The sequence below is a fragment of the Alligator sinensis genome, unplaced genomic scaffold (assembly GCF_000455745.1).
Source record: "Alligator sinensis unplaced genomic scaffold, ASM45574v1 scaffold1581_1, whole genome shotgun sequence".
Classification (NCBI taxonomy): Eukaryota; Metazoa; Chordata; order Crocodylia; family Alligatoridae; genus Alligator; species Alligator sinensis.
Window position 1 is genome coordinate 449,373 of NW_005842641.1, and position 23,937 is coordinate 473,309.

General features: G+C 44.4%; 1 protein-coding gene and 1 long non-coding RNA gene across 3 annotated transcripts in view; one reads left to right on the forward strand and one right to left on the reverse strand.

The window, feature by feature from the left end:
- The window catches only part of LOC112551877, a 36,894-nt gene extending 27,059 nt beyond the window's left edge, over positions 1-9,835 (reverse strand). Inside the window, exons 1-2 of the long non-coding RNA XR_003096212.1 lie at positions 9,798-9,835; positions 7,947-8,079 (exon numbers count right to left, since the gene is read on the reverse strand). This is a non-coding gene — a long non-coding RNA (uncharacterized LOC112551877). The remainder of the gene's footprint in view (positions 1-7,946; positions 8,080-9,797) is intronic.
- UBR1 (ubiquitin protein ligase E3 component n-recognin 1) overlaps positions 1-23,937 on the forward strand; it is a 125,435-nt gene that overhangs the window by 54,718 nt on the left and 46,780 nt on the right. For both annotated transcript variants that reach the window (XM_025215332.1, XM_014524626.2), the window contains exons 18-29: positions 6-71; positions 696-797; positions 2,379-2,442; positions 2,787-2,911; positions 4,746-4,798; positions 6,109-6,211; positions 7,383-7,431; positions 13,004-13,158; positions 15,107-15,206; positions 15,960-16,069; positions 17,478-17,567; positions 18,950-19,137. In XM_025215332.1, the coding sequence (XP_025071117.1) occupies positions 6-71; positions 696-797; positions 2,379-2,442; positions 2,787-2,911; positions 4,746-4,798; positions 6,109-6,211; positions 7,383-7,431; positions 13,004-13,158; positions 15,107-15,206; positions 15,960-16,069; positions 17,478-17,567; positions 18,950-19,137 (1,205 nt within the window). The remainder of the gene's footprint in view (positions 1-5; positions 72-695; positions 798-2,378; positions 2,443-2,786; positions 2,912-4,745; positions 4,799-6,108; positions 6,212-7,382; positions 7,432-13,003; positions 13,159-15,106; positions 15,207-15,959; positions 16,070-17,477; positions 17,568-18,949; positions 19,138-23,937) is intronic.

The following is a 23,937-nucleotide window of genomic DNA, read 5'->3' on the forward strand; positions in this document are numbered from 1 at the left end:
CCTAGGTGTTCTATTACCAGGATGTTAAATGTAGAGAAGAGATGTATGATAAAGACATCATTATGCTGCAGGTAGAGATCTTTTACATTACTGCTGACATTAAGTAACACAAAGCACTTTCTAAGTTGTCTCATGAAAATTTGTTAGAGCTTTGTCTTGATTTTCTGCCAATGGTGTAACATATTAACACAGACTTTTAAAGTGTCCCTATATCTAGATAGTATCAGTTGCAGAGAGAGTCCAGTTATTCTTCTAAGCTGCCATGTTATAGGGTTTTTTCTTTCCGTTTTTCTTTTATCCCTCTCCCCCTTTGCCCCAAACATAGAATCTCTCTATAACAGTTGAAATTCATACGCTTATCGGTGATTTTAAAGAGGATCTTTCACTCACTTCTCTTCTGTTTTTGGATGTGGCTTTAAGGCCTATTAATTCTTGAAAGGGAGCTGACATTTCTAGAAATACTAAGAAGTGCACATACTTTTTCTTTCTTCTTTCTTATATAATTTGTGTATGGATCATTTTTTCCAATTGAAACCATTTATAACATTAAATTCTGTATCCTGCATGTTTTAAAACATTCACCTTCTGAATTTATTAGCTGTGTCATATTTAAAAGCAGTCTTGGAGGAGAGAGTAGCTTTCATGCCTTAGAGAGGAATTTAGATGCTGACTCTGATATTCCTGATATCTGTCAGATTGGTGCATCTCTTATGGATCCAAATAATTTCCTTTTGATGATGCTTCAGAGATATGAACTTGCTGACGCCTTCAGGAAGATCATGCCCACTAAAGACCAGGTGAGTATTGTGCGGGCTGGGCACGAGCCGGGCCCTTTTTTGTGCTGCACGTGGGCTGTGGCCAGCAACCCGGGCACGTGGGGTCGGAGAGGGCGCGTGTCAAGCTAGAATTAGGCACAGACTCGTAGCGGTAGATTTAAAGATTGTTTACTTACACCGGAGATGGTTGCGGTGCAGGCTGGGAAACTTGCTTGAGGTGCGGTTACAGACAAAAACAACACGAACGATCACGTGGAGTTTGCTAGGCTCCACGGAAACAGAGCTCCGGGTGCCCTGGACAAGTGCGCCACCGAAATAGAAACTTCGTAGATATGTCTTATAAAATTATCGCTCGAAGACAGGAAGAGGTGGGTGATGGATCAGGTCACCAAACTCCTCTGAATCTCACACAGGGTCTCTATTACCCTGCCGTGTACCCAGAGTCCCCACGAGATGGATGTGGAGTCCTCTTCGGCTTGGGCGGAAACCGCTCGAGCCTCTTATATGGCTAACAGGCCAATTGTTAGCCGCCACGTGGGAATAATTTAGAACTAGGCAATAACGGGGAACCAATTTGCATGCGGGTGGCGGGAACTCCTTTGCACTGTGCATTTCCCTTGCAACTTGAGCAATGCACTCTGCAAAGGAAGCCACAAATTGGCGGGAAACTCTTCCTTGCACCGGGGTTCTCCTCTGCAGCAGAAAACTCTACCGTGCAACGAAGCTGTAATTTGGCGGGGATAATTCTAGTGCCAAAGCACACACAAAATCATACCTTTGGGTTATGACAAGTATCAGGGACCTTTTTATAAATTCTTCTTGGAAACATAAATGAGGAAACTGTAGTTACTGCGTTTTTTTTCACTGTAGTTTTAAGGCCATGCTAAAATAGTAATGTGCAGATCAACAAAAGATTCAGTACTTAGTGATTTATATCTGTACTCATACCTCTTCAAAAAGAACATATTTTGCTGTTTTCTGTGCCTTACTGTTCAAATTGTTTATTAGTTACCATGTGATTCATAGAATGATAACATTCAAGCGACATAAGATCTAACAAGGAACAGTGATCTGTTTGATTTAGTTCAGTCCTTCTTCAAGGTGACTTTGGTTCACATCCTTCTTTATTTTCAGTATTTACCAAATAGGATTCTTATTTGTATTAGAGCTGGCATGGCTGCCATTACTATTGTTTTATAAATTGTCTTCTGAAAACCAGGAATATTTTGTTTTCCTCAACATTGTTTTAACCCTTAAGGTGTATGCTTATATTTTTAGTTGAATGGGGTTTTCCTGGATTCTTCTGACATTCCTTGTGGTTGCAATGGATATTTATTTACCTCAGGATACCATTTTCCTAGTTATAAGCCTTCTTCCCATATTAATTTTGCGGTATATTGACAGAAATTTCTCTGCGGTAATAGTACAGGCAGTCTCTCCTGTTCTGTAATGCTTCAAATTGGAGAGCAGTTTTCTATTTAACCAGAGTATCATAAGGTAGCATGAGGCCTAGGTTTCCCATTTAACTGCATTGTTCTTGGGATTTGCAATCTTTTAAAAAATTATTATTGTTATGTTTACTGTATCATTTAATTCCCACAGGATTTGATTAAGCAGTGTAATACATTAATAGAGGAGATGCTGCAGGTTCTCATCTATGTTGTAGGTAAGAAATTTGGTTTATAGTAAAAACAAGATCTGATTTTACATTTTGGCAATATCTTATATTTTGGTTTTGTTTAATTTAGCAGATTTCTAGAATTCACTGACAGTGTTGTTATGTGAAAGCAGTTAAGAGGATTGGCCAGACAAACTTTCTAATATTTGATCATTTAAAAACAACAAAAAAAGTTTCCTCCCATCTTCCCTTATATATTTCTGTGCTATATCTTTGAAGGATGCAGTTTGGTCTCATAAAATATCCAGGCAGTAGTATGGTCAGGACGAGTGATTCAGAGTTGTATTCTGATCTTTGTTTTCCTTTTTCTTCCTTTTAATCTGTCCTGGCAGGGGAAAGGTATGTACCTGGAGTAAGTGATGTGTCAAAAGAAGATGTTGTTATGAGAGAAATCATTCATCTGCTCTGTATTGAACCAATGGCTCACAGTGCTATTGCTAAATCTTTGCCTGAGAATGTAAGTTCTGTTTTGCTTCATTCATTTTTCTTTCCATTCAACCTCTAGTCACTTTAGGTGAAAATGTTTTACTTTTGGTGGAAACTACTAATATTGGCTTTGAAGTTATTGAAATGAAGTACTTCAGTTATCTGCATGTCCTTCAAACTGGCACCTTGCAACCAAGCTGTTGTACGCTAGCATATGCAAGACCAGTTATTCTAATAGCACTAGTAGTATTATTCTTGAAGTTTCTCTGATTTAAAAAGTATTGTATAAAGATGGAATTTCCTTAAATAGGAAGCAGAATATTTACATGTACTTACAGTGATAGGAGCTATTTTCAGTGGGAGATGCTTTATATTTATTCTTTTGCAGCGTGCACAAAACCAGTGCAGTGAAAAGAGGGAGAGGAAGATTTTTATTTTATTTTGTGCCTCATCAGTAGAATTGCTTTTGAGTGTCTTATCAATTATACTTAGCAAATCCATTGAAAGAAATTGAACAGGTATAACTGAGAGAAAAGCAATTTGCAGGAAGTTTGTCAATGCAGCCTAGTTTCCTCTCTACCAACATCATATACTTTGTCATCTGTTTACAGAGCACCTCTACTGGCTATGTTGGCCAGACAGGGCACACCCTGTATAAAAGAAAGGATGAATATTGACATGTTATCAGTTCCAGAAATGTACAAAAGCCCGTGCGAGAACACTTTAACCTCCCTGAGCATTCCATCACAGACCTCAGAGTAGGTCTCTTTAAACAAACAAACAAAAAAAAAAACCTTAAAAACCCCCCCAAACCTTGAATGCAAAAGTATGGGAAAAGAAATTCATCTATGGACTAGATTGTGTTAACAGCAATATTAACAGGGACTATGGATTCTTATCCCATTGCCTGGACTATTTTTAACTCCAGTGTCTCTCCAGGCTTTACTGCCGTATTCATCTGATTTGCTCTAATCAAGCTACTTTTTACCTTTCTTAGCAGTGTCCCCTCCTCCTGTCACTTTCTCTGCTGTAGGCAACTTTTCTTTCTCCCAGTCCATTCATAGCATCTAACAAAGTAGGTTGTTGTCTGTGAAAACTCATGTTATACCTGGCAGTAGTTTAGTGAATAAAGGCGTCTTTATAACCTATCTTGGGAAATGTTTTAAATTTTTGATACAAAGGACGATACAGTTTTCTTTTTCCTTTCCTTTACCAATCAGGTAATTTGAACATTTGCATTTTGGATGAACATGGGCAAAGTACATTAATTGGCAGATTAAATAGGGAATTTATCTTAATCACTTTTTGTGGCTTATCGTGAAAACTGTTGTGGATTTTTATTACTGTTTTCCCAAATCCAAGATGACTTTGGACTTAAGACAGCCTCCCCAATAATTTGATTCTATGCATGGAAAATGTAGACATTTGTTATAATTTTCCTTTTATAAAATCTAGCTATTGGAAGGTCATCTTAAATTAATCATCCCTACAACCGCTGCAGCTGGGAAAACAGTAGCAGGGGGGCAGGTAGTGGGGGAGTCAAGTGGCCTGCCCTCTGTCCCTTGCCCCCTGCTGCCTGTGCGCCCCCACTGCTTGCTTCTCTCTGTGTACTCTGGCACTTGCCTCCCCCTCCCCCTGCCATCACGGATTTGAGTAAATATGGTACATTACTATATAGATGTAAAAATGAATATCAGTTTGAGTGGTTTTTATTACAGGAAGTATAGGCTTATAGGAAATCTGCTATTAAAATGTGGCATATTTGTACTTAATGAACTCCCATTTTAGCCCTTATTTTAAAATATAGCAATACTTAAATATATTTGTATGAATAAAAATATATTCCATGTTAAATATTTTAACAGGAAAACAATGAAACTGGCTTGGAGAACGTAATTGACAAAGTCGCCGTTTTTAAGTAAGCTCTGAATATTACTTTATGAATAACAATAGTGAAAAGTCATGCGACAGTCTTTAGCCTGTCTATCATCCTACACAAACTCTTGTTAAATACTTATTTTGTTGGCTTGAAACACGTTTGTCTTCAATTGTTCATAGAAAAGTAAAGCAGATGATGAAAAGTATTGACTTTTTTTTTTCCTTCAAATTCATTTTGAAGACTCTTAGGACTCCAGGAGTCTCAATTGCTAATGGGGAACATTTTAAAAGATTTATTTAATTTTTAGCAGTAATTAAGTACCAGATCTCCTCTGATGTTTCTTTTGGACCAGTGTTGCTCGAGCTTTTGGCCCCGTGGGCGAGTTGAGTGGTGCAGAGCCAGACCACAGGCTGGATTAATCCCCATGTGCTGGGATTGGGCCCTGGGGCCTGGTACCATCCTGCCCATGTTCCAGGATTGGGCCCTGAAAGCCTGATGCCCACCCCCTGTCAGCCCTCCACACTAGAGTTGGGCCCTGGGGCCCCATGCTGCCCCCATGTGCTGGGATTCTGTCCTGGGGCCTGGTGCTGCCCCTGCCCAGCTCTGTGTACTGGGATCTGGCACCCAATCCAGGAGGCGCTACCACTCCCCCACCACCAAGTTTCTGGACCCTTGAGAAGCCTCGTGGGCCAGATGACATGACTTCACATGCCAGGAGTTGAGCATCCCTGGTTTAGACAGTTTTTTTTCTAACTAACTTGCTTCATTATCAGAAATAAGTTGGCTTTAAATGTAACACTTAACCCAGTTCCCATACCTCCCCCCCAACTTCAGCTTCCCTGAAATCTTAGTTTGCCTGCTGCTTAAAAATCACGTTATAAATGGATGTTTGAACCAGTTTTGGTTCATTGTAATTTTGTCAAAAAATAACACCTTGTAACTTCAACTGCTTGAATTTCCATTAATTCTAAGTTGCTGGTGACTTGTTCCATTTCCATGTAAGCAAAGGGATTCTTGGATATAGCTAGAAACTTTGTTTTGAGAGTAGAGTGGGATTCACCAGATGCTTTTCCAATGAGAGACATCTTCATGCATTATATTTATTAGTGCCTAAGTTGAAAAGGAGCTAGAGATAATACAGTGCAAGTCAAACACCTGAAATTCTAGTTTAAAGCCTTGACTTCTGAAAATTTAAAATCTGGTACAGCATTAAAATGAGATGTGTAGAGCTAGGTCTATGTTCTGCTTTACTATTAGCATTTCCTTAGGAAACAAATTGAATTACCTGTTTGTTTTAATCTAAATAAGCATTGATATGTTAATCTGTCCATGGAAAATGTTTTTTTTAGGAAACCAGGGGTGTCAGGCCATGGAGTTTATGAGCTGAAGGATGAATGTTTGAAGGAGTTCAATATGTTCTTTTATCATTACACCAAAACCCAACACAGCAAGGTAGGCAATGTGAAACTCACAGTGAGGGGATATTACTGTATCTTACTACATTTGTTTAGTCCAGTGCGGGGTGTGGCAGGGCACTGAGCCAAGCTGCCAGCAGGTGCCTGATGGCAGCAGCCATTTTAAAGCCCTGGCTGCCTTTATAACCAGATCAGTTCCCTGCTGGCAGAGGAGGCAGCAGCAAATTGCCTGGCTGCAAGGCTGCTGGTATCATCCTGGAGGTAAGGGAGGAGCTGTAGGGGATGGCTTGGAGGCTCCTGGTCCTGAGCATGACCTAAAACTTCTCCCTCCCTGCCGGAGGTGGGTGGCCTGGTGGGGCTCTCAGTGGTGCGGGAGCCCCCAGGAAATGCCAGGCCAGTGATCCCCCCTGTGAAAGGCGAGTAGGGGCACCTTAACTCCAGCCCTTACCTTCGGGTGGGTTAGAAATGACATCTGAGGCCAAGCACAATCACCGGCTGCTCAAGGGAGGGAGTGAGAGTCCCCTGTGAGACCCTGGAGCACCAGTCGTGGTGTGTGTATAGGGAATAAGATCCAAGGAAGAAGTATGGGTCAGGTAAGCTTCAGGAAGTGCCTGAGCCAGTTGCGGAGATACCCCATAGGGCCAGGCATGCTCCCTGGAGCACCTGAGCTGGGAATGGGGGAACCCCACTCCAGAAAGTGCAGGCAGGAAGCGAAGACCCCGCTGAGGGTCTCGACTGGTCAGTGCTGGGGCCAGGACCTAAGGGTCAAAAGGGCCAAGGGCCCACCGTGAGGGACGCCCACGATGAGCGAAGGAGCTCGGGGTCCCAACTGGGCCTGAAACGGGGCCAGGGCTTACGGAAGCTGAAGGTCCCCATGGTTGGGGGCCACAGCTAATGGGCAAAGGTGAGGGTCCAACTAACTGCCTGAAATACCATCTGCGAGGCTTGGGCTGCAGTGTAGGGGAGGTACAGAGCCGCGGACACCCCTCTTAACATCGGGGTGCAACAATAGGCAGCCTCCCACCTTAATTAGCAACTTATTAATTACCAACAAGGTGTGGCAGGAGGGACAGGCAGGCGGCGTGCCCAGAGGCAGGTGGGGAGCTTGTTGTGGCTGGTGGAGATGCCCACATCACCACACCCTGTTGCATTCACAACATAATTCTCCAGTGCTACTGGTATGGTAACTTAGGTCGCTTTTCTTACAGGCTGAACATACACAGAAGAAGAGAAGAAAACAAGAAAACAGAGATGAAGGTAAAAGTTTGGATAGATGACTAAAGGAGTATAGTGATTTACTTTACTATAGCTGTAATGCTGACCACAGAGAAGCTTTGGGAGAGGACTTAATTGTCCTGAGTTCAGTGTCACAAGTTTGAATGTGATCCAGATATGTATTGCCATAATTAGTTACCACCTGGTATATTTTTGGTGATTATTTTATTTGTTTACAAAATAAGCAGTTTAGAGGGTTTTCAGTTTAATTTCTTAGGCAAAGCATAAAACTTGATACGAAAATTACAGGGCCTTCCTAATAGTCTCAGCAGATGAAAGGGACAAAAGTAACTTTTCTTCCTAGTAGTTGGTTCCTTTGGAATAAAACTAAGACTTTGTTGCCATGTACAGATGGTTGTACTGCCTGCTGCCACCATTTGTAGATATGCTGTGGAGAACTGCAGCTTAAAGCGCCATAAAATCTGCTTTCTAAAAAGATTTGGGTCTGGCCATCATCATCCATAACATCAGGCTTAGACTACTGTAGAGCACTTTACCTGGTGCTGCCCTTGACATCTGTCTGGAAACTGCAGCTGTTGCAGAGTGCAGTGCTGTGCCTTCTGATGGGGATGCATTACCAGGGGCACATAACTCCAGTACTTTGTAATTGCAGTAGCTTCCAGTAGTTTTCTGGAAACAATTCAAAGTGCTGTTACTGACCTGTAAGTCCCTAAATGATCTGGGCTCTACAGCCTAAGGGGCTGCCTTCTGTCTTATGCCCCATTGTGATCTCTGAGGTCAGTCAAAAGAAACCTCCTACTGCAAGTACCATAAATGTGCCAGACTCGCCTGTTGAAAACACGGGAGGTCGTTATTGGTTGTCACTCCTCAGCTCCCCCTAAGGCCTGTCAGAACCTGAGCCTGGACATCTTCTGGAAGTTCTGTAAGACCTTCCCTATTTGGGCAGACATTTAGCAAGCAAAGCTAAGCTGAGATTTTTTTTGGAGCAGGGGAGAGGGAAGGAAGTTATTTAACATTTTATTTTAATAGTCTCTGTTCTTTTGTAAGTGGTTTTGTTCCGTTACTGCACGCTTCCTTGAGCCTGCATTAGGACTGGTGGAATTTATGTCTAATAAACAGAGATCCTGGCTTTCTGTCTAAAAAGGGCAAATTCTCTGATTAAAAAACCTAAAATTCACATTTTTCCATTGTTAAATGAAATGTCACTATATCTATTTCTATATCTATCTCTATAATCAGTTGAACACAATGTTTTATTGATATATTTACAATTTAGAAACCTACCAGCACCTCAGTCACCATAATACAATTATAAATACCTATAAATTTAGGAATTTGATTTTGGGTTTTTTATCATGGAAAATCAGAGTGGAAGTCCACCTGTGGTTGTCCTCCCCCACTGCTTTGTGGTGATGAGCAGCCCTGATATGCTGGTGCCCTGCCCATGCCATTACCTTTCACTCGCCACCCACAGCCTCCTGGCCCTGCCAGTGCCCCTCACTCCCCACCCACAGCCTCCCATCCCCCAGTCCTACTGGTTCCCCTCACTCTCAACCTGCAGCCCTCCATCCCCTCCTGGTTCCCCTCACTCCAACCCACAGCCCCTTGGCCCTGCCAGTGCCTCTCACTCACAACCCATGGCCTCCTGACCCCTCCCCAGCCCTGCTGCAGGACACCCCCAGTTGTCAGGATTATGGGGCCAGGGACCCGGGTCTGCAGCCCCCTAGTGGACCTGGTAGCAGACCTTGGCAGCAGCACCCCCCCCCCGGGAGGGAGACAGATGTGGCCTGGTGGCTGCAGGCTCAGGGCTTCCCACCTTGTTGCCCTTCCCCTGGGGGTCTCCACTGCCCAGCAGGCAAGACGCTGGGGCGAAGAGGTATCATGCTGCTACCAGGAGCCCCAAGCGGCCATGGCAAGGCACTCCCTGGTGGCCCGGCAGCAGTGGGAGGCACAACTTTGTGCCACCACCCTTGTTGCTGGGCAGGCAGGGGGTAACATGCTGTGGCGACGTGAGGCTCCCAGCGGCAGAACTAAGCCTCTCTGCCCTACCGTGCTGGGATCCGCCTGCTGGGCTGTGGAGACCCCCAGGGGCAGGGCGGCAGGGTGGGGAGCCCTGAGCCTGCAGCTGCCAGCCTGCATCTGCCCCTGCCCCACACACTAATTTGTGGGGGGCATGTGCCCCATGCTCCCCCCCCAGAGTACATGCAGTGGTGGGGAGCCAGCCCCCCTGTCCTGTTCCCCAGCTGGGTCCTGCAGCTGTGCATTCCCACCCAGATCCCAGGCCCCATGCACTGCCCCAGCTGGACAGCACCCCCAGCCCTGTCCAATTCTCTCCCTCACTGTGGGGGCCTCAGTTCCACCCCCTTTTCCCCCACCAACAGACTTACCTGCTGGGAGCTGCAAGAACTGCTCTCCATGCTGCCTGGCTGACACATGCATGTGTTTGCGCACACATGCACGTGATGCTCCCTTCCTGATCACCCTCCTCCTGATCTCTGCCCCCCCGGCCCTTGCAAGCTGGAACTCTACCAGCTTATGAGAGGAAACCTGCCATTTCCTGTGTTTTTCTGCTTTAGAGGAGAAAATCTGTATTTTTCCCCTTAAAATGACAATCAGTGTTTTTCCATGGGGAGCAGAAAACTTGGATCCCTGGTAATAAATAAATAAAGTCACAGACTCTGTATAGCAAGAACTTAGAAAACTTTCAAACTATCTTCTCTTTGCTTACTTAACCTCCTTTTTGCCTCAGTCATTGCTATTCATGTTACAAACATTAATTGAAGAGTATTGGAGTGCACTTGATAATTTCTAATTAATTTATGACTGAGATCTTCACATTCCTCCTTGCCTCTGTGCATTCAGGTGGATATATTATTCTTTAATCCAGAGATGTGAAACTCACCCTGGGCCCAAACCAGGACCCAGATCTAGGCCACAGGGCTCCATGCAGGCTAGATCTGCAGGGCCAGTGGCAGCTACAGTGGGTCCATCAGCGATGGTGGATCAAGTAACCACCAGACAAGTGAAGGCTGTGTAACCCACTTGCCACTGATGGCTATGTCCTGGGGGCCCCAAATTCAGCAGCAGACCATACATTTGTCACACCCCCCAACTTCCAGTAGCCTTGTGGGCCAGATAGAACAGCACCATGGGCTGGATCCAGCCTGCAGGCCATATATTTGACACCTCTGTTTTAAACTGTACTTTACTGTTGTGTGCTCTTCAACAGCACTGCATTTTTCTATTCTGTATCAGATGCAGAGGAAATTATTTCCAAGTCATGCTTGTGATGTGTTTTAGGATCCCTTCTACTGAGAAGTACTGACTTGGAGGGGGGAAGAATTACAGTGGGCTCATCTACATGCGATACTGTGTTGCCATAGCTCATTCCTACCGCGATGTAGTGTTGGTGGACCCAAACCCTGACGCCAACGTTATTGTGCAGTAGCATGGGAAAAAACCCATGCGCATCAGGATTGCGCAGTTATTACTGCACAGTCCAGTACACTAGGGCTGTGCGAAGCTTTGGTCACTGATTCAATTCGGTCTGATTCAGTGGCCAAATCTCTGAATCCAAATTGAATCAGTAGATCCTTTAACCCCTCCAAATTGGGGAGATTCAGAAAGATTTGATGATTCAGACAGACAGAGTTTTAAATGTTTTTTCTACATACCTCAAGGTACCAGGCAGCTCATGAGTGCTGGGATGCTGGGCGGATGGAGTGTCCCACAGGAGTACAGAGGGCTCCCCAGCACACTTGGTAGCAGACCCAGAAGTGGACCAGAAGCACTTCCAGTCCACTTCTGGGTCTGCCGGAGAGTGTGTTGACCCCCTCCTGCTTGGCAACTGGTGCTTCCTGGGGGCGGGGGGAGCACCTGGGGTTCCCCTATAGCTGATCCTGAGCTGAAGGGTACTGGGGGGTCCCCCAGTGCAGTTGGCAGCAGACCCTGATGTGGACCAGAAGTACTTCTGGTCCCCTTCCTTGTTTGCCGCCGAGCATGCAAGGGGAGCCCCCCGCGCTCCTGTGCTACCCCAGCATTGCAGTGTTCACAAGTCATGCCTGGTACCTTGAGGTATGTAGAAGACAAAACATTTAAAGATGTGTCTATGGCCGAATTGCTGATTCTCCGAATCAGTATCAAATCTTCAGATTTGGATTCAACTGAATCGAATCGGGATAGTGATCTGAATCAACTAATCGAATCGCTGTCCCTGATTCGGGCTGAATCCAAATTGAATATGGCCTGTTTCACACACCCCTACAGTGCATGTGTAGACCTACCCAGTGTGGTTTGAAGGGATACAGCAAACTTAGGAATTGCATTCTTTGTAAATTTTGTGCATCCTTCAGTTGCAAGTTAATTTCCAAAATCACTGTAATGGGAAAATCAGGCTGGTGGCAAGGGCAGGTCGGCATTACTTTTTTCCAGTTTTTGTTTTTATGCATTTGACAACATTTTACCTCTCAAAGGGCCCACACTTTAGCCAGGGTACAGAAAAACATAGTGTAAATCACTATGGGAGACATTTGATGATCAGAAAACTGTTAAGCATGTGGGGTAAGTAGTTAATCCATCTGGTCTTTCAACCAATGTGATAATCTGTGCTTTTGGTCCCCCTAAAGCAGGGTAGGTCCTGGCAGTTTCAAGGTTTGTCTTATAGGCAAAGTACCCTGAAGAGCAGTTTAACCTCCCTTAATATAGAGCAGTGAGCTGAGAAGTGGCTGAGCTAGTGCTCCAAGTTACAGTGTAACCAATACTAAAAAGGTGGGAAAAATTAGAGTAGGCTTTTCCCCCACAAATTTACTAGCATGCTTAAATAGACCCAAGTAGTGCCTTTAATTGAAATCAGTGGGATTTGGCAAATGGCTGGTGCTATTTCATGAACAAATGGCTGCCTGTCTTGAGGGTTTTCAGTGACTTACTTAAGTATTTATTTATTTGTTAGCTGTATATGTTGTCTGCTGTATGGTTTTATGGGACTTTTTATAGTCAACACGTTTAACTAATGGCCTTTCAGAAGCTGGATTTCATATATTTAGGACATTTAATTTAAAAAATATTGGTTCACCCACCATGTCTCAGAGGTAAGATGTATTTTTCTACTGGCATGTTCAAGGCTGCCCTTACACATGTCTGTGCTGCCTCTATGACAAGCCCAGGACCACCTCTGAGAAGCACGATTACTTGGTTCTGCCCAGTGCTGCCCAGAAGCATGCTTAAGACCGTGCCTGATAGCAGGTACCTGGGCTCAGGACCATGTGAAACCAACCGTCTTGCCTAATTTCTGGGTTTTGGTACATGCGGCTGCAGGGCTGGGTGTGATTGTAGGCATTGCTCCTGTGCTCATCAGAAAAGCAATGTAGACAGACTCCTAGTGCTTTTCATAAAATTTGAGATGAATTACTGTAAAAATACATGATTTAGAGGAGTACTCACAAATCCAGGTAAGTAGGGGAAACTTGATCACCAACTGAATTACACGGATTCTCTTTTTCAGTAAGTAGCACTGCATTTGTTTTCTCCACTTGCCTTCAGGCTTTTGGGAGAGATTAAAAAGTTACTAAGATATCTGTGTATGGGTCTTTTCTAGCATTACCACCTCCACCTCCTCCAGAATTCAGCCCTGCATTCAGTAATGTGGTAAAAATTATGAACTGTGATGTCATGATGCATATCCTCAGGACCATCCTTCAAAGAGTGGTAGAACTGGAGACCCACTTATGGACAGAAGCTATGATCCAAATGGTACGTCTAGTATTTTTATTTTCCCCATGAAATGCTTTCTGTATTAACTATTGGTATCAAAAACATTCTTGTGTGATTATGAATATTCAAACAGGAATTTTTACTTTTACAAATATGGTATCCTTTTTGCCCCAAAAGCCTGTTTTAAAAACTATGTTGACCAGTGATGTGTTTCTAATGATATGCCTCCTCTCTTATAAAATTTAAATGCAATTTACAGTAGCAATTAACAATATCAGAAACAAATCCTTAATTACATAGTTTAATTTGAATTGTCCCTCAGGATGGATGCAGACAGCTGTTACATTTGTAGCATTACAAAATGTGAATGTACAGGCATGCAAGGAATCTGTAGTTTACAAACGTGGCCCAAGCGCTACAGAAAAATATCTGTTTAGTGCCAGCAGTCTAGTTTTATTCTGGTTCAGTTGGAGCCCATCCTTTCTGTGCAGACTCCTCCTTCCCAAAAGGTTCCTCTTTCTTGAAAGACCTAAACTCCTTCTCCCTATACCATTTTCTCTTTGGCACATTGAGACTTGGAAGCTCCACCTGTCTTTCTGGCCCTGCACATGGAACTGGAATCATTTCAGAAAATGCTACTGTGGAGGCCCTTGACTTTAACCTCCTGCCTAAAATTTAGTTTCCAGGACCTTTCTACACTTCCCTGTGTCATTGGTACCTGCATGGACTAGCTCTTCCCTAGCACCCGATAGCAGTCTATTAACACCCCTCTTAAAGTCCACTGCTTTTGCACCTGGCTGGCCAAGTCACTATGTGGTCCTTCTAGACATCACAAACCCAGCTATCTACTATCAGCACCTGCTTTTTTCTGTCTTCTAGCACAGTGGTTCTCAACCTTTTGTACTTTACATCCCACCAACCATTTTGTGAAAAAGCCATGTCCCACCATGATAAAAACAAAACCCCACTTTTGCACTGTTCAAGATATCTGTTGATTTATCTATCTGAAGTGCAAACAGCTTTGATTTTTTCAATCGGGCAATGAGTTGAAGTCCCACCTGTACAACCTTCGTCTCTCTGGTTGAGAAACACTGCTCTAGTGCAGTCTTTCTCAACTTTTTCCTTACCGGGACCTATTTGCAAAGATCCATGGCCTGTCCTAACTCACACCCCTGTGGCCCTGCCAGTATCTGACCCCCAGTCCCCTGCCCCCTGGGCCATGTTAGTGTCCCTCCTACCCTGCAGCCCCCTGGCTGCCCTCCCCCTAGCACTGCTAGAGGGCCCCCTACCTGCCCCTGTTCTGCTCAGGCCGGAATGCAGTGGTTGTGGTGACTCCGGCTCATGTGGGTGGCAGTGGAGTGTCTGGCCACTGCACAGACCAGAGGGAAGAGAGGCCTGTGACTCCTCCTCCTCCTCCTCCTCCTCCCCCCTGGCTGGCCATGGTCTGGGCATGCTGTGCCATACAGCCTGGTCATGGCGCCCCCCCCGCCCCAAGCAGCGTCTTCCAGCCCCAGTGCCACCAGTTTGGCTATGCAGCTCTCCCCTGCTCCCCCACTGAAAGGGGCAGGTGCCTTCCTGTCACCCCTCTGCCCTGCTGCAGCTTGTGACCCTTTGAAATAGTCTTACCACCCACGGGTTGAGAAACGCTGCTCTAGGGTTCCCACCATTAGAGGGATGCATAATTTACTTTATTACTTTATCTGATAGTTGCTAGTTGATATGGGTAGACCCATATCAGCAACTCATACATGGCTGATGCGAAATACATGAGAATTGGTTAAATTTAAATAATTTATCAACAATATATCTCGTTAGAGATACTTGCACAGTTACCATGTTTTTTAGGTGTGTTTTTTGCACTTTTTGATGCTAACTGTTTTATCAGAATATTTTGTGATGTACTCCTTTGTATCTGGTAGTTTTATCAATATGTTCCAATTTTGCAGCAGCCCAGTAGCAATTGAGATTTCATTTTCATCTTTTCCAGGTACTTCATCTCCTTTCTCTGGGCTTGCTGGAAGAGAAACAGCAGCTAGGGAAGGCTCCAGAGGAAGAAGTGACCTTTGACTTCTATCACAAAGCATCAAGTATGTTTTTTACCTTTGGAGAGGAGAATAAATTAAGCTAACTTTATTCTATAAAGTCAGCACTAACTTCTAAGGAAAAATTAAGCCATCCTGGTCAGGAAAGATTTATTCTTTGTTTATTTTCATCAAAGAATTAAGAAACTAAGCTTGAGTCTGCCAGAATACTGCTGCAAAACAGGAGTAGGGAAGTGAGATTAGGAATAGGTATTTGCTTCTGCTTAAAGAGGGATGTTGAAGTGATCCTGCTGCCAACTGATTGAAGACAGTTAAGTGTCTGCTTCTTCATAAGGTTATTAGGAAGCAGAGAAGGGGAATGAAATAATTTCTTAAGAAGGGATGAACATGCAAATATGAATGGTATTTTAAAAATAAACAGCTTGCACTTGTTTTGTGATCAGGAAAATTGGAATGATGACTACATATTATGACAGAAAAGGGCACACACAATTGGAATATATAAAGTCTAAGTTTCTGAGTTATAAAAACAGAAGCCCTGGAGCATAGATCTGGCAGCCAGGTTTGTTTTGTCTGCACTTTTGCTTCTGAAAGGAATCTAAATTAGTGTTATCTGTATTTGATGCACCAAAAACGAAGATTATATTGTATCTGTCCTGAATTGAGGGAAAAACTGAAGGCAAAACTGTAAATGTGTAATATATGTTTTGCCAATATATTAAAGCCTGTTCACAGCTGCAGATGTGTGGAGAAGTTAGTTGGTATTTCTGCAAGTTGACATTTTCTTCTTCTGTAAAGGAATGGGAAGCTCAGCCTTGAATGCTGTGAACATAGTGATGCTTCTGGAAAAGCTGAAAGGAATTCCTCAGTTAGAAGCACAGAAGGACATGATCAACTGGATACTGCAGGTAAACAAGGAAGAAGGCAAGTGTGATCTGGTTTTAATAATTCAGAATACCATTAAAATTGTTTTAATGGCTGCTGTAGCTAATCCACTAGATAGCGTTCACACCTGCAATATCTTGAACAGCTTACTCTGTTGAAAAGCTCATTATTAGTTGCTGAAAATTTGTGAGGACCAGTATTAGGCCCAGTGCTGCTATGTAAAATATTTTAAGTCAGATTTTTGTGTAAATAATATCCAGTAGTGGCATTATTAATGCTCATTAACCATGTTATTTATATGAACAACTTTGTTATTCAAGATATTTTCTACAGTGTAAAGTGGTAAAAAGAGAAGCTTGGTTAAAATCTTTTTATATTAGTAAAATTGGCAAGTCTTTATGGGCTGTTTGCTTTAAAACCTCAAGTGTAGTGGAAGGTTTGCAATTTTTTTTTCAAAATTGCAATAAATCTTCCCAAATTAAATGGCTACCGTGGAAAATTAATGTGTTAAAATTCACAGCAGAGCTTTAAAATAGTAGGTAAATTAAGTTTAGAAGGTTTAACATAAAGAATTCTGAGATTTCTAGTCATATTTAAAAAATATTGAACCAAATGAAAATGTAAAGATACAATTTGGGAATTGATCATAAACTGGAAAGCCTTCCAGGTTGAGCATTGGATGATTTAAATCAGTGGAGGCCAGGCTTTTTAACAGGTGTGCCACAGATTAGCCTTGCACCCTTCTGCCCTGAGTGCCACACTGATCCCCTGCCTCAATCCAGTCTACTACTCTGCTTTCTGGTTCTTGCCCTTTGCTCCCTGTCTGATCTTCTCCTGTGCTTTCTGCGTTTAGCCCTGTGCTACCTGTCTGATTTCCTAATTTGCTTTCTGCTTCTGGCCCTATCACTTGCTATGCTGCTTTTCCCTTTCCTGTTATGCCATGTCCCACACATGGAAGCTACACATGCCACTTATGGCATTCATGCTGCAGGTTGGCCGCCACAGTTTAAATCATCCACATAGCAGTAGTGACTGAGAGGTATTTCTGTGTGATGGCATCTCAGTGAGCTGTGTGAAATGTGGCAGTCTCCATCTGTTTCCTGTTGGGTAGATGTCCTTATGCAGTCATCACAACCATTACTACTTGTTAGCAGTCGTACAAAGGCCCAAGGTCTTAGTAGATCAGAGGAGCTGGCTATATTCTCACACCTGAAGGAGTTCTCCAGATCTCAGTTGGAGGTACATTAGTGGTGTAGGGATCCTTTATTGCCTCAATAGAGGCGTTTTCTTTCCTAGGTTATTACTACAGTTTTTACCAACCCCAAATTATCAAAATATATTAAATCCTATGATAAGCTTTCAGTCTTGCCTGTGTAGCAGACGTAGAGGGGGTCGCAATTTATTCTTTAATGCTTAAGTCTCTATTCCCAGACATTTGACACAGTGAAACGATTGAGAGAGAAGTCCAGCTTTTCAACAGTAACCACTATCTCAAGATCAGAAGCTACAAAAGGTGATGAGGTAATAACAGAGAAGGAACTAAAAAATTCTGCGGAGACATAGTCCACAGGAATCTTTGCATTTGAAGTTTTAAGGTCCAATTTTCAAACCCAAGTGACTAAACTTGTTTATTTGATCATATAGGCTGCTTGCACATGTTGCAGGGGGTTGGGTGGGAAACAGCACTTTACTTTCAGCTCAGCACACCCCCGCACTGAGTGCAGCACATGCCCAGAAGAGGCATTACATTAGTTTGACCTGGCTTGCCCAATGTCTGTATAGATCGGGCGCTTCAGTGGGCTTTTTGGCGCTTTTAATAGCTGATTGATTCAATCAGGTATTAGATAAAAACACCAAAAAGCCTCACTGAAGTGCCTGATCTATACAGACACTGAGGAGCCAGGTCAAACTGATGTTCTTCTTCCAGTAAAGCGCTGTTTTGTTGTTGTTGGGGTTTTTTCCCCCATATCTGCAAGCAGTCATATTGGATACCACTTCTGGCATTAAGTAATGACATATGTCCAAAAACTGTTGTTTAATTAGTTAAATCCAAGTCTGAATATTGAGCCTGTACTGTTCACTTATTTCTAATTAATATTCATAGCATTGCTCTTTTTGCTGTTGTACAATCTGTGTTCAAGAATTGCAGAAGAAATCTCTTTTTTTCTTAGCATTAACTTGTGCTGCATGCCAAAGTTTATTTTGGCAGATAGTTATAAATAATGTATGCTTTCTGTGGCTACAGGTGGAGACATAAGGGTTGGTAGATGGCCTAGTTAGTATACTAGTATTTGCCTTGTCAGTTTGGCTTTTGTCAATTTGCCTTTAATGGTCTTCTGTTTATATTAACTATGGAGAAGGTAAAGATTTCACAAGGCTGAGAAACATGGATTTACTATAACCTCCCCCACCTGCAATTTTCACTAGCCACTAGCAAGTCAAACCGTTATTTGTTTTGTATTGTCTAAATACAGTACTGACTAGATAAAATTGATAGACCTTATAATTACCTGGCTAATTAGGGATACAAAGATTCAAAAGAATTTGGCTTTGTTGATACTTTTAGTCATTTTCACTTCAGTTTTGCAGGAGACATAAAAACTTGGGAGCTTGAACTGATGTCTAAATAGGTAAATAAAGGCAAAGCTAGGTTTCCGATACAGTTGTAGCTTAGTATCTGTTTAACTATAAATGTATTCTGTTAATGCCTTGTGTTTCTGGGTAATATTTTGAGTTTGGTTTTAGGCTTTTCAAATTTAATTTATTTTAACCATCACAGTGTCTGATTCTTTGGGAAATCTGGTATGAGCAGTTAAAATATCTACCTTTTGCGGACTAATTCTTGTCATTGTTTAATTGTTATTTTTATTAGCTTATATTCTCTTTGTTTGTTTCTTGGTAAGACACAGAGCACTCAGGACAAAGATAAGGCTGAGCGGAAAAGAAAGGCAGAAGCAGCCAGACTGCATCGTCAGAAGATAATGGCCCAGATGTCTGCCTTGCAGAAGAATTTCATTGAAACTCATAAACTCCTGTATGAAAACACACAGGAGGCGCAGGGAAGAGAGGATTCCATTATGGAGGAAGAAAGGTAAAGAGAAGCAAATATCCAGAGTTCTAATGAAAAATAAAATTTATTTCCTCTTACTTGCATGTTAAAGCCCTGGATTAGAGAATTAGGGAGAACCAACATCTCTGAGAATTAAGATGTAAATGCTAATGTCAGAGAAGTACAGATGTTTAGAAACGCAACAAACTCGTTGCATAAGATAAACTATACAAAAAAACATTTCTTGCTTCAGGTAAAAGACACCACATTACCTATCATGAATCTGGCCTGCTAGGCACTTTCATCCAGCCCACGGCGCCCCTCAACAAATTGTTCCCTGCCCAGCCCTTCTGCCCACAAGGGTGGAAGCAAGGTGCCTGCACCTGCCCCCAACATATCCTATTATGCCTCACTCCCTCCCTCATGGGCAGAAGGGTGGGCCCCGCTAGCACCGGGCCAGGCTGCTGCTGCAGGCTTCCCCAGGGTCCTGCTCCCTTTGGGCAGCAGGTAGAGAAGCTGTGGATGGGAGCCCAGAGTTTAGGGCTGGGTGGCTCAGAGCACAGAGCCCTCATCTAAGTGGGTGGCAGCAGTGTGGAGCTCGGGTTGGGCCCCCATGGTGCACAACCATGGCAGGCAGTGGGGGGCAGCAGCAAGGGAGTACTCTACTCAGCGCTGGCACCTGACTCCTGGTATCAGCCAGCACTGTGAGGAGTGCAGCCCCTGCCAAGCTGTTTTGTTTCCCTGGCATTCCCCGCACGCATGGGGCAAAGGAAGGAAGCCCAAGGCACTGGAGTGGGCTGGGGTGGGTAAAGCAGTGGCTCCAGCACTTGGGGCTTCCCTCCTGTGCCCTGCGAGTACAGAAAGTGCCAGGGAAGGAAATGGTCCAGCGGGGGCTGCTCTTCTTGCTGTGACGTGCAACACTGGCTAGAGCCAGGCACCAGTGCCCCAACCTGCTGCTGCACCATGGTGGGAGTGTGCAAAGGGTCCACTCACACCCTACAAACCATGCACGCACATGCACGTACACATACACACACCCCTCCAGTATTGACTGCAGGAGAGGACAATGTGTTCCAGAGCCACACACCCACACCCCACAAATGCCACACAATCCCGCAACATACCCTATGCCCCCCACATACAGCCATACCCTCTCATAAAATCCCCCTACACACCCCCGCACACTCTACCATAAGCACCCCTACACACCCCACCATACACCCTCCCCACTGTACATAATCATCCTTAACCACACCCCCAACACAATATAAAAGACTAAGAATTTATGTTTTAGTTATTATGCAATCACCTCTATATACAGTACACAAACACAAATCATGACAAAAATATTTTTGTAATAAAATTAAAATGTTATAGTAGATGTTTGACTTCTAGTGTATGATTTGTTTTTTTTTCTGGTTCTAGTATGGCAACTCCCCCTTCCCAAAAGCAGGGCAAAGGGAGGGACTTCTGGTGGCAAAGGCCAGGGGCTAGGGGTGGAGCTTCCAGTCCCAAGGTGGCAGTCAGGGGGCAGGGTACCTGTCAAGGGGTGGGGCTACCCATGCGGCTCTCAGTAGCTCACCAAACCTCATTAAGCGGCCCTCTGTTCAAAGTAATTGCCTGCCCCTGGGCTAGGGGGAGTGGGAGGTGGCTGGTCAGGCAGGGGGCGCCATGTGTATGTGTGTGCTCACACATGCATGTGGCTGCCAGGCAGCCTGGAGAGCAGTTCCTGCAGGTAAATCTGGGTTGGGGGGAGGGGGATTGAGATGCCCATAAAGAGGCAGTGAGTGAGTTAAGCAAGGCAGGGCTGGGGCTGGGGCTATTTCCAGCTGGGACATGTGTGGGGGTTCGAGCCCGGGGCCAGAATGCACGGCTGCTGCAGGGCCCAGGCGTAGAGTGGGACAGGACCATAGTCAGCTTGTCTGGGGGGCAGGGGTAGGGCTAGCTTTTATCATGCCCTGTTGCATCCCTATGACACTATAATGGGTCTTATACCAGGCAAGGAGACTAAGGCATGGTTGTCCTAAACTAAAAGCAGGTTTATTGAACCCTAACAGATACAATTCTAATTAGAACTGAAGTGGCAATAGCAGTTTAAAAATGTTAGGTTTGTAGTTAGTCAAAGCAGATGCTCACCACCCTGAAATGTTGTGAACGCAACTTCACTGGTTGATCAGGCCGTGAAGTCTTGTCTGGGGGACTCCTGGCTGCTCCCCTATCTGATGCCGAGACAGGATCTTGGCTTGGTAACAGGATCTCTTCGTGCTTTCTTCAGGAGTGTTCCAAGGAGGGGTTCCAACTCTTGTTCTTGTATATACCTTATCGTTACTGCATTATCATTAATACATTAGCATAAGTTCTTCCCTACAATGCATATTAATGAGCCTATTTCTGCTTGCCTTATATGACTATTTGTAACTGGAGTTTTCCAGCAGCTAAAAGTGAGTTTATTCTTAGGTAGGGGTTAGTTTTGCTATCGATAATTTCCCTTTTTCTCCCCAGCCAAATTTTGTATTTTGGTCAGCCCAGTTCCTGTTTCAACTTTGGTCATCAGATCAGGGTACTCCCAGACTTCTTCTTTTCCTTTGCCAGGGGTTGGTCAGAGTGACCTGTCTGTCAGATTTCTGCTGGGTTACGCCTAGTTGCAGCTAAGAATAAGCGTGCAGCAAACACAGACACCTGTCTTTTGCCAAGCGCCAGTACTATCAAGCTGGGCCCCAAAGCCTCTGGGTCCCAACAGCGCCCCCGCTCTGTGTGCAGGATAGGTGCGCGCTGCCTATTGTGAGCTTGGAATCCCTGCCCTGCTGCCCTTTCCCCTGGGACCTCCGCAGCCCAGTGAGTAGGATCCAGCACAGCAAGGCAGAGCAGGGCTGGGCAGGAAAACTACTTGCTACTGTGAGCCCTGCGCTGCCACAGCGAAGTGCCCCTGCCTGTGTGGCAGCAGCAGGGGGTGGTGGCACAGAGTTGTTCCTCTTGCTTGCTGCTGCTGGGTGGGTCAGGGATGCTTCGCCATGGTGGCGCCAGGCTCGCAGCAGTGTGATTGAGCTTCCCTGTCCAGCCCCACTCTGGCCTGCTATGCCAGGTCCCATCTGCTGAGCTGCAGAGGCTGCAGGGGAGGGCAGCAGGACCGGGAGCCCAAGCCTGCAGTGAGCAGCCTGCACCTACCCCCATCATGGGCTCTGTTCCGGCCATGCCACCCACAGGGGAGGGGAAGCTGGGCTCCTCACTCTGCTCTGCCACAGCAGCTGCCACCTCCCACAAGTGGTAGCCAAGGCTCCGGTGCTACTGCAGGGGGTGGGGGGCTGCAGACTTGGGTCTCTGGCCCTATATCACTGGCAGCTGGGGACCATTTCTAGCAGGACTGGGGGGCTGTGGGTGGGGGGCAAGGGGCACCAGCAGAGTCAGGGGGTGGTGGGTTGGGGAGCGAGAGGCCACCAGCAAGGCTGGGGGGCTGTGGCCTGGGTGTGAGGGTCCTAGACCTGTGTCCTGGTGAGCAAAGGTGGCAGGGGCACTCTAATTTTCCATGATAAAAAAAAAACCCAAAATCAAATACGAATATTTATAGGTATTTAGAATTTATTTTATTATAGTGATTTGAGGCATTGGTAGGCTTCCAAATTGCTTTAAAATGTATCAATAAAATATTGTGTTGAATTAATATCTATATATACAGTGGTATTTCATTTTAATCATGGATTTTGGGGGGTTTATCAGTGAATTTGCAATTTTCATCCGAGAATATGCTATTTTTAAATGGAGAAAACCAGGATCCGTGTTAGCATCATTCAGCCACATGTAGCTGGCATGAACAGGAACACTTCTTGAGCTTCAGTAAAAGCATTGGACATCTTCAAAAAGAGTGTCTTGTGTTTACACTAAAAGCTTTTGGAAGCTTATCTCTGTTACTCAAAGGTACAATGAGGAGGGTTTTGTAACTGACAGCATATTTAGCAAAACACTCTTACTGTGAATGTGGCTTGTACCAGCGTGTCAGTGCTCAAACCAGTGCTGGTTGTTTTGCTTCTGGAGGGGCAATTAAGGGGGCTGGAATTAGCTTTCCTAATCAAATACTTTTTTTGGATAAGCAGCTTGCACACTAAAAACTCTTTGCTAGTAAAATCAACTGGTATAGGTGTACTGGCAAAGCACTCCTGGTGTATACCTAGCCTAACATCTGATTCATAGAGACGTATGATATAACAGAGTACAGTATTATGTGAGAAATGACCAAAACTAAGAATTAGTTAATTTCTATAGGGGTGTAGGTTGTAGCCGTGTTGGACTAAGGACATAGGCAGACAAGGTTCCTTGGGTGAATCTGATATCTTTTATTAGACCAACCCAAATGGTTGGAGAACAGTTATTAAGCAAGCTTTCGGGTTCAAAAACCCTTCGTCAGGCTAAGGAAGTTTCAGCAGTTGGTGTGTGCTCTTCCTGGATGGAATGAAAAGTAAAGAAGCCAGCGGCTGGGCTGGTATGCATACAAGACAGGTAGTCAGTGAAAATGTAGATTGAGGAGTCAATGGGTGAGACACAGGCGAGCAGGGGGGAGAGAAGGGGGATGAAAGTGGAGAGATACCTGGGGAGCCAGATGTCAGGCAGGTTATATTGTGTCATAAATCCAATGTCTATATTTAGTCCATGATTTTTAGTATCCAGGAGGCTGATGAAGTGGAGTTCATAGGCTCGTCTCTGGGAAGTGTTTTGTAAGTTTCCTTTGAGGATCAGGACTGAGAGATTGGAGAGAGAGAGTGGTTTTCTTGTGAGAAATGTGCCCCCACAGGTAATTGGGTATTTCTGTCTTTGATAGATTTCCAGTGTGCATTCATTCTGGTGTGCAGT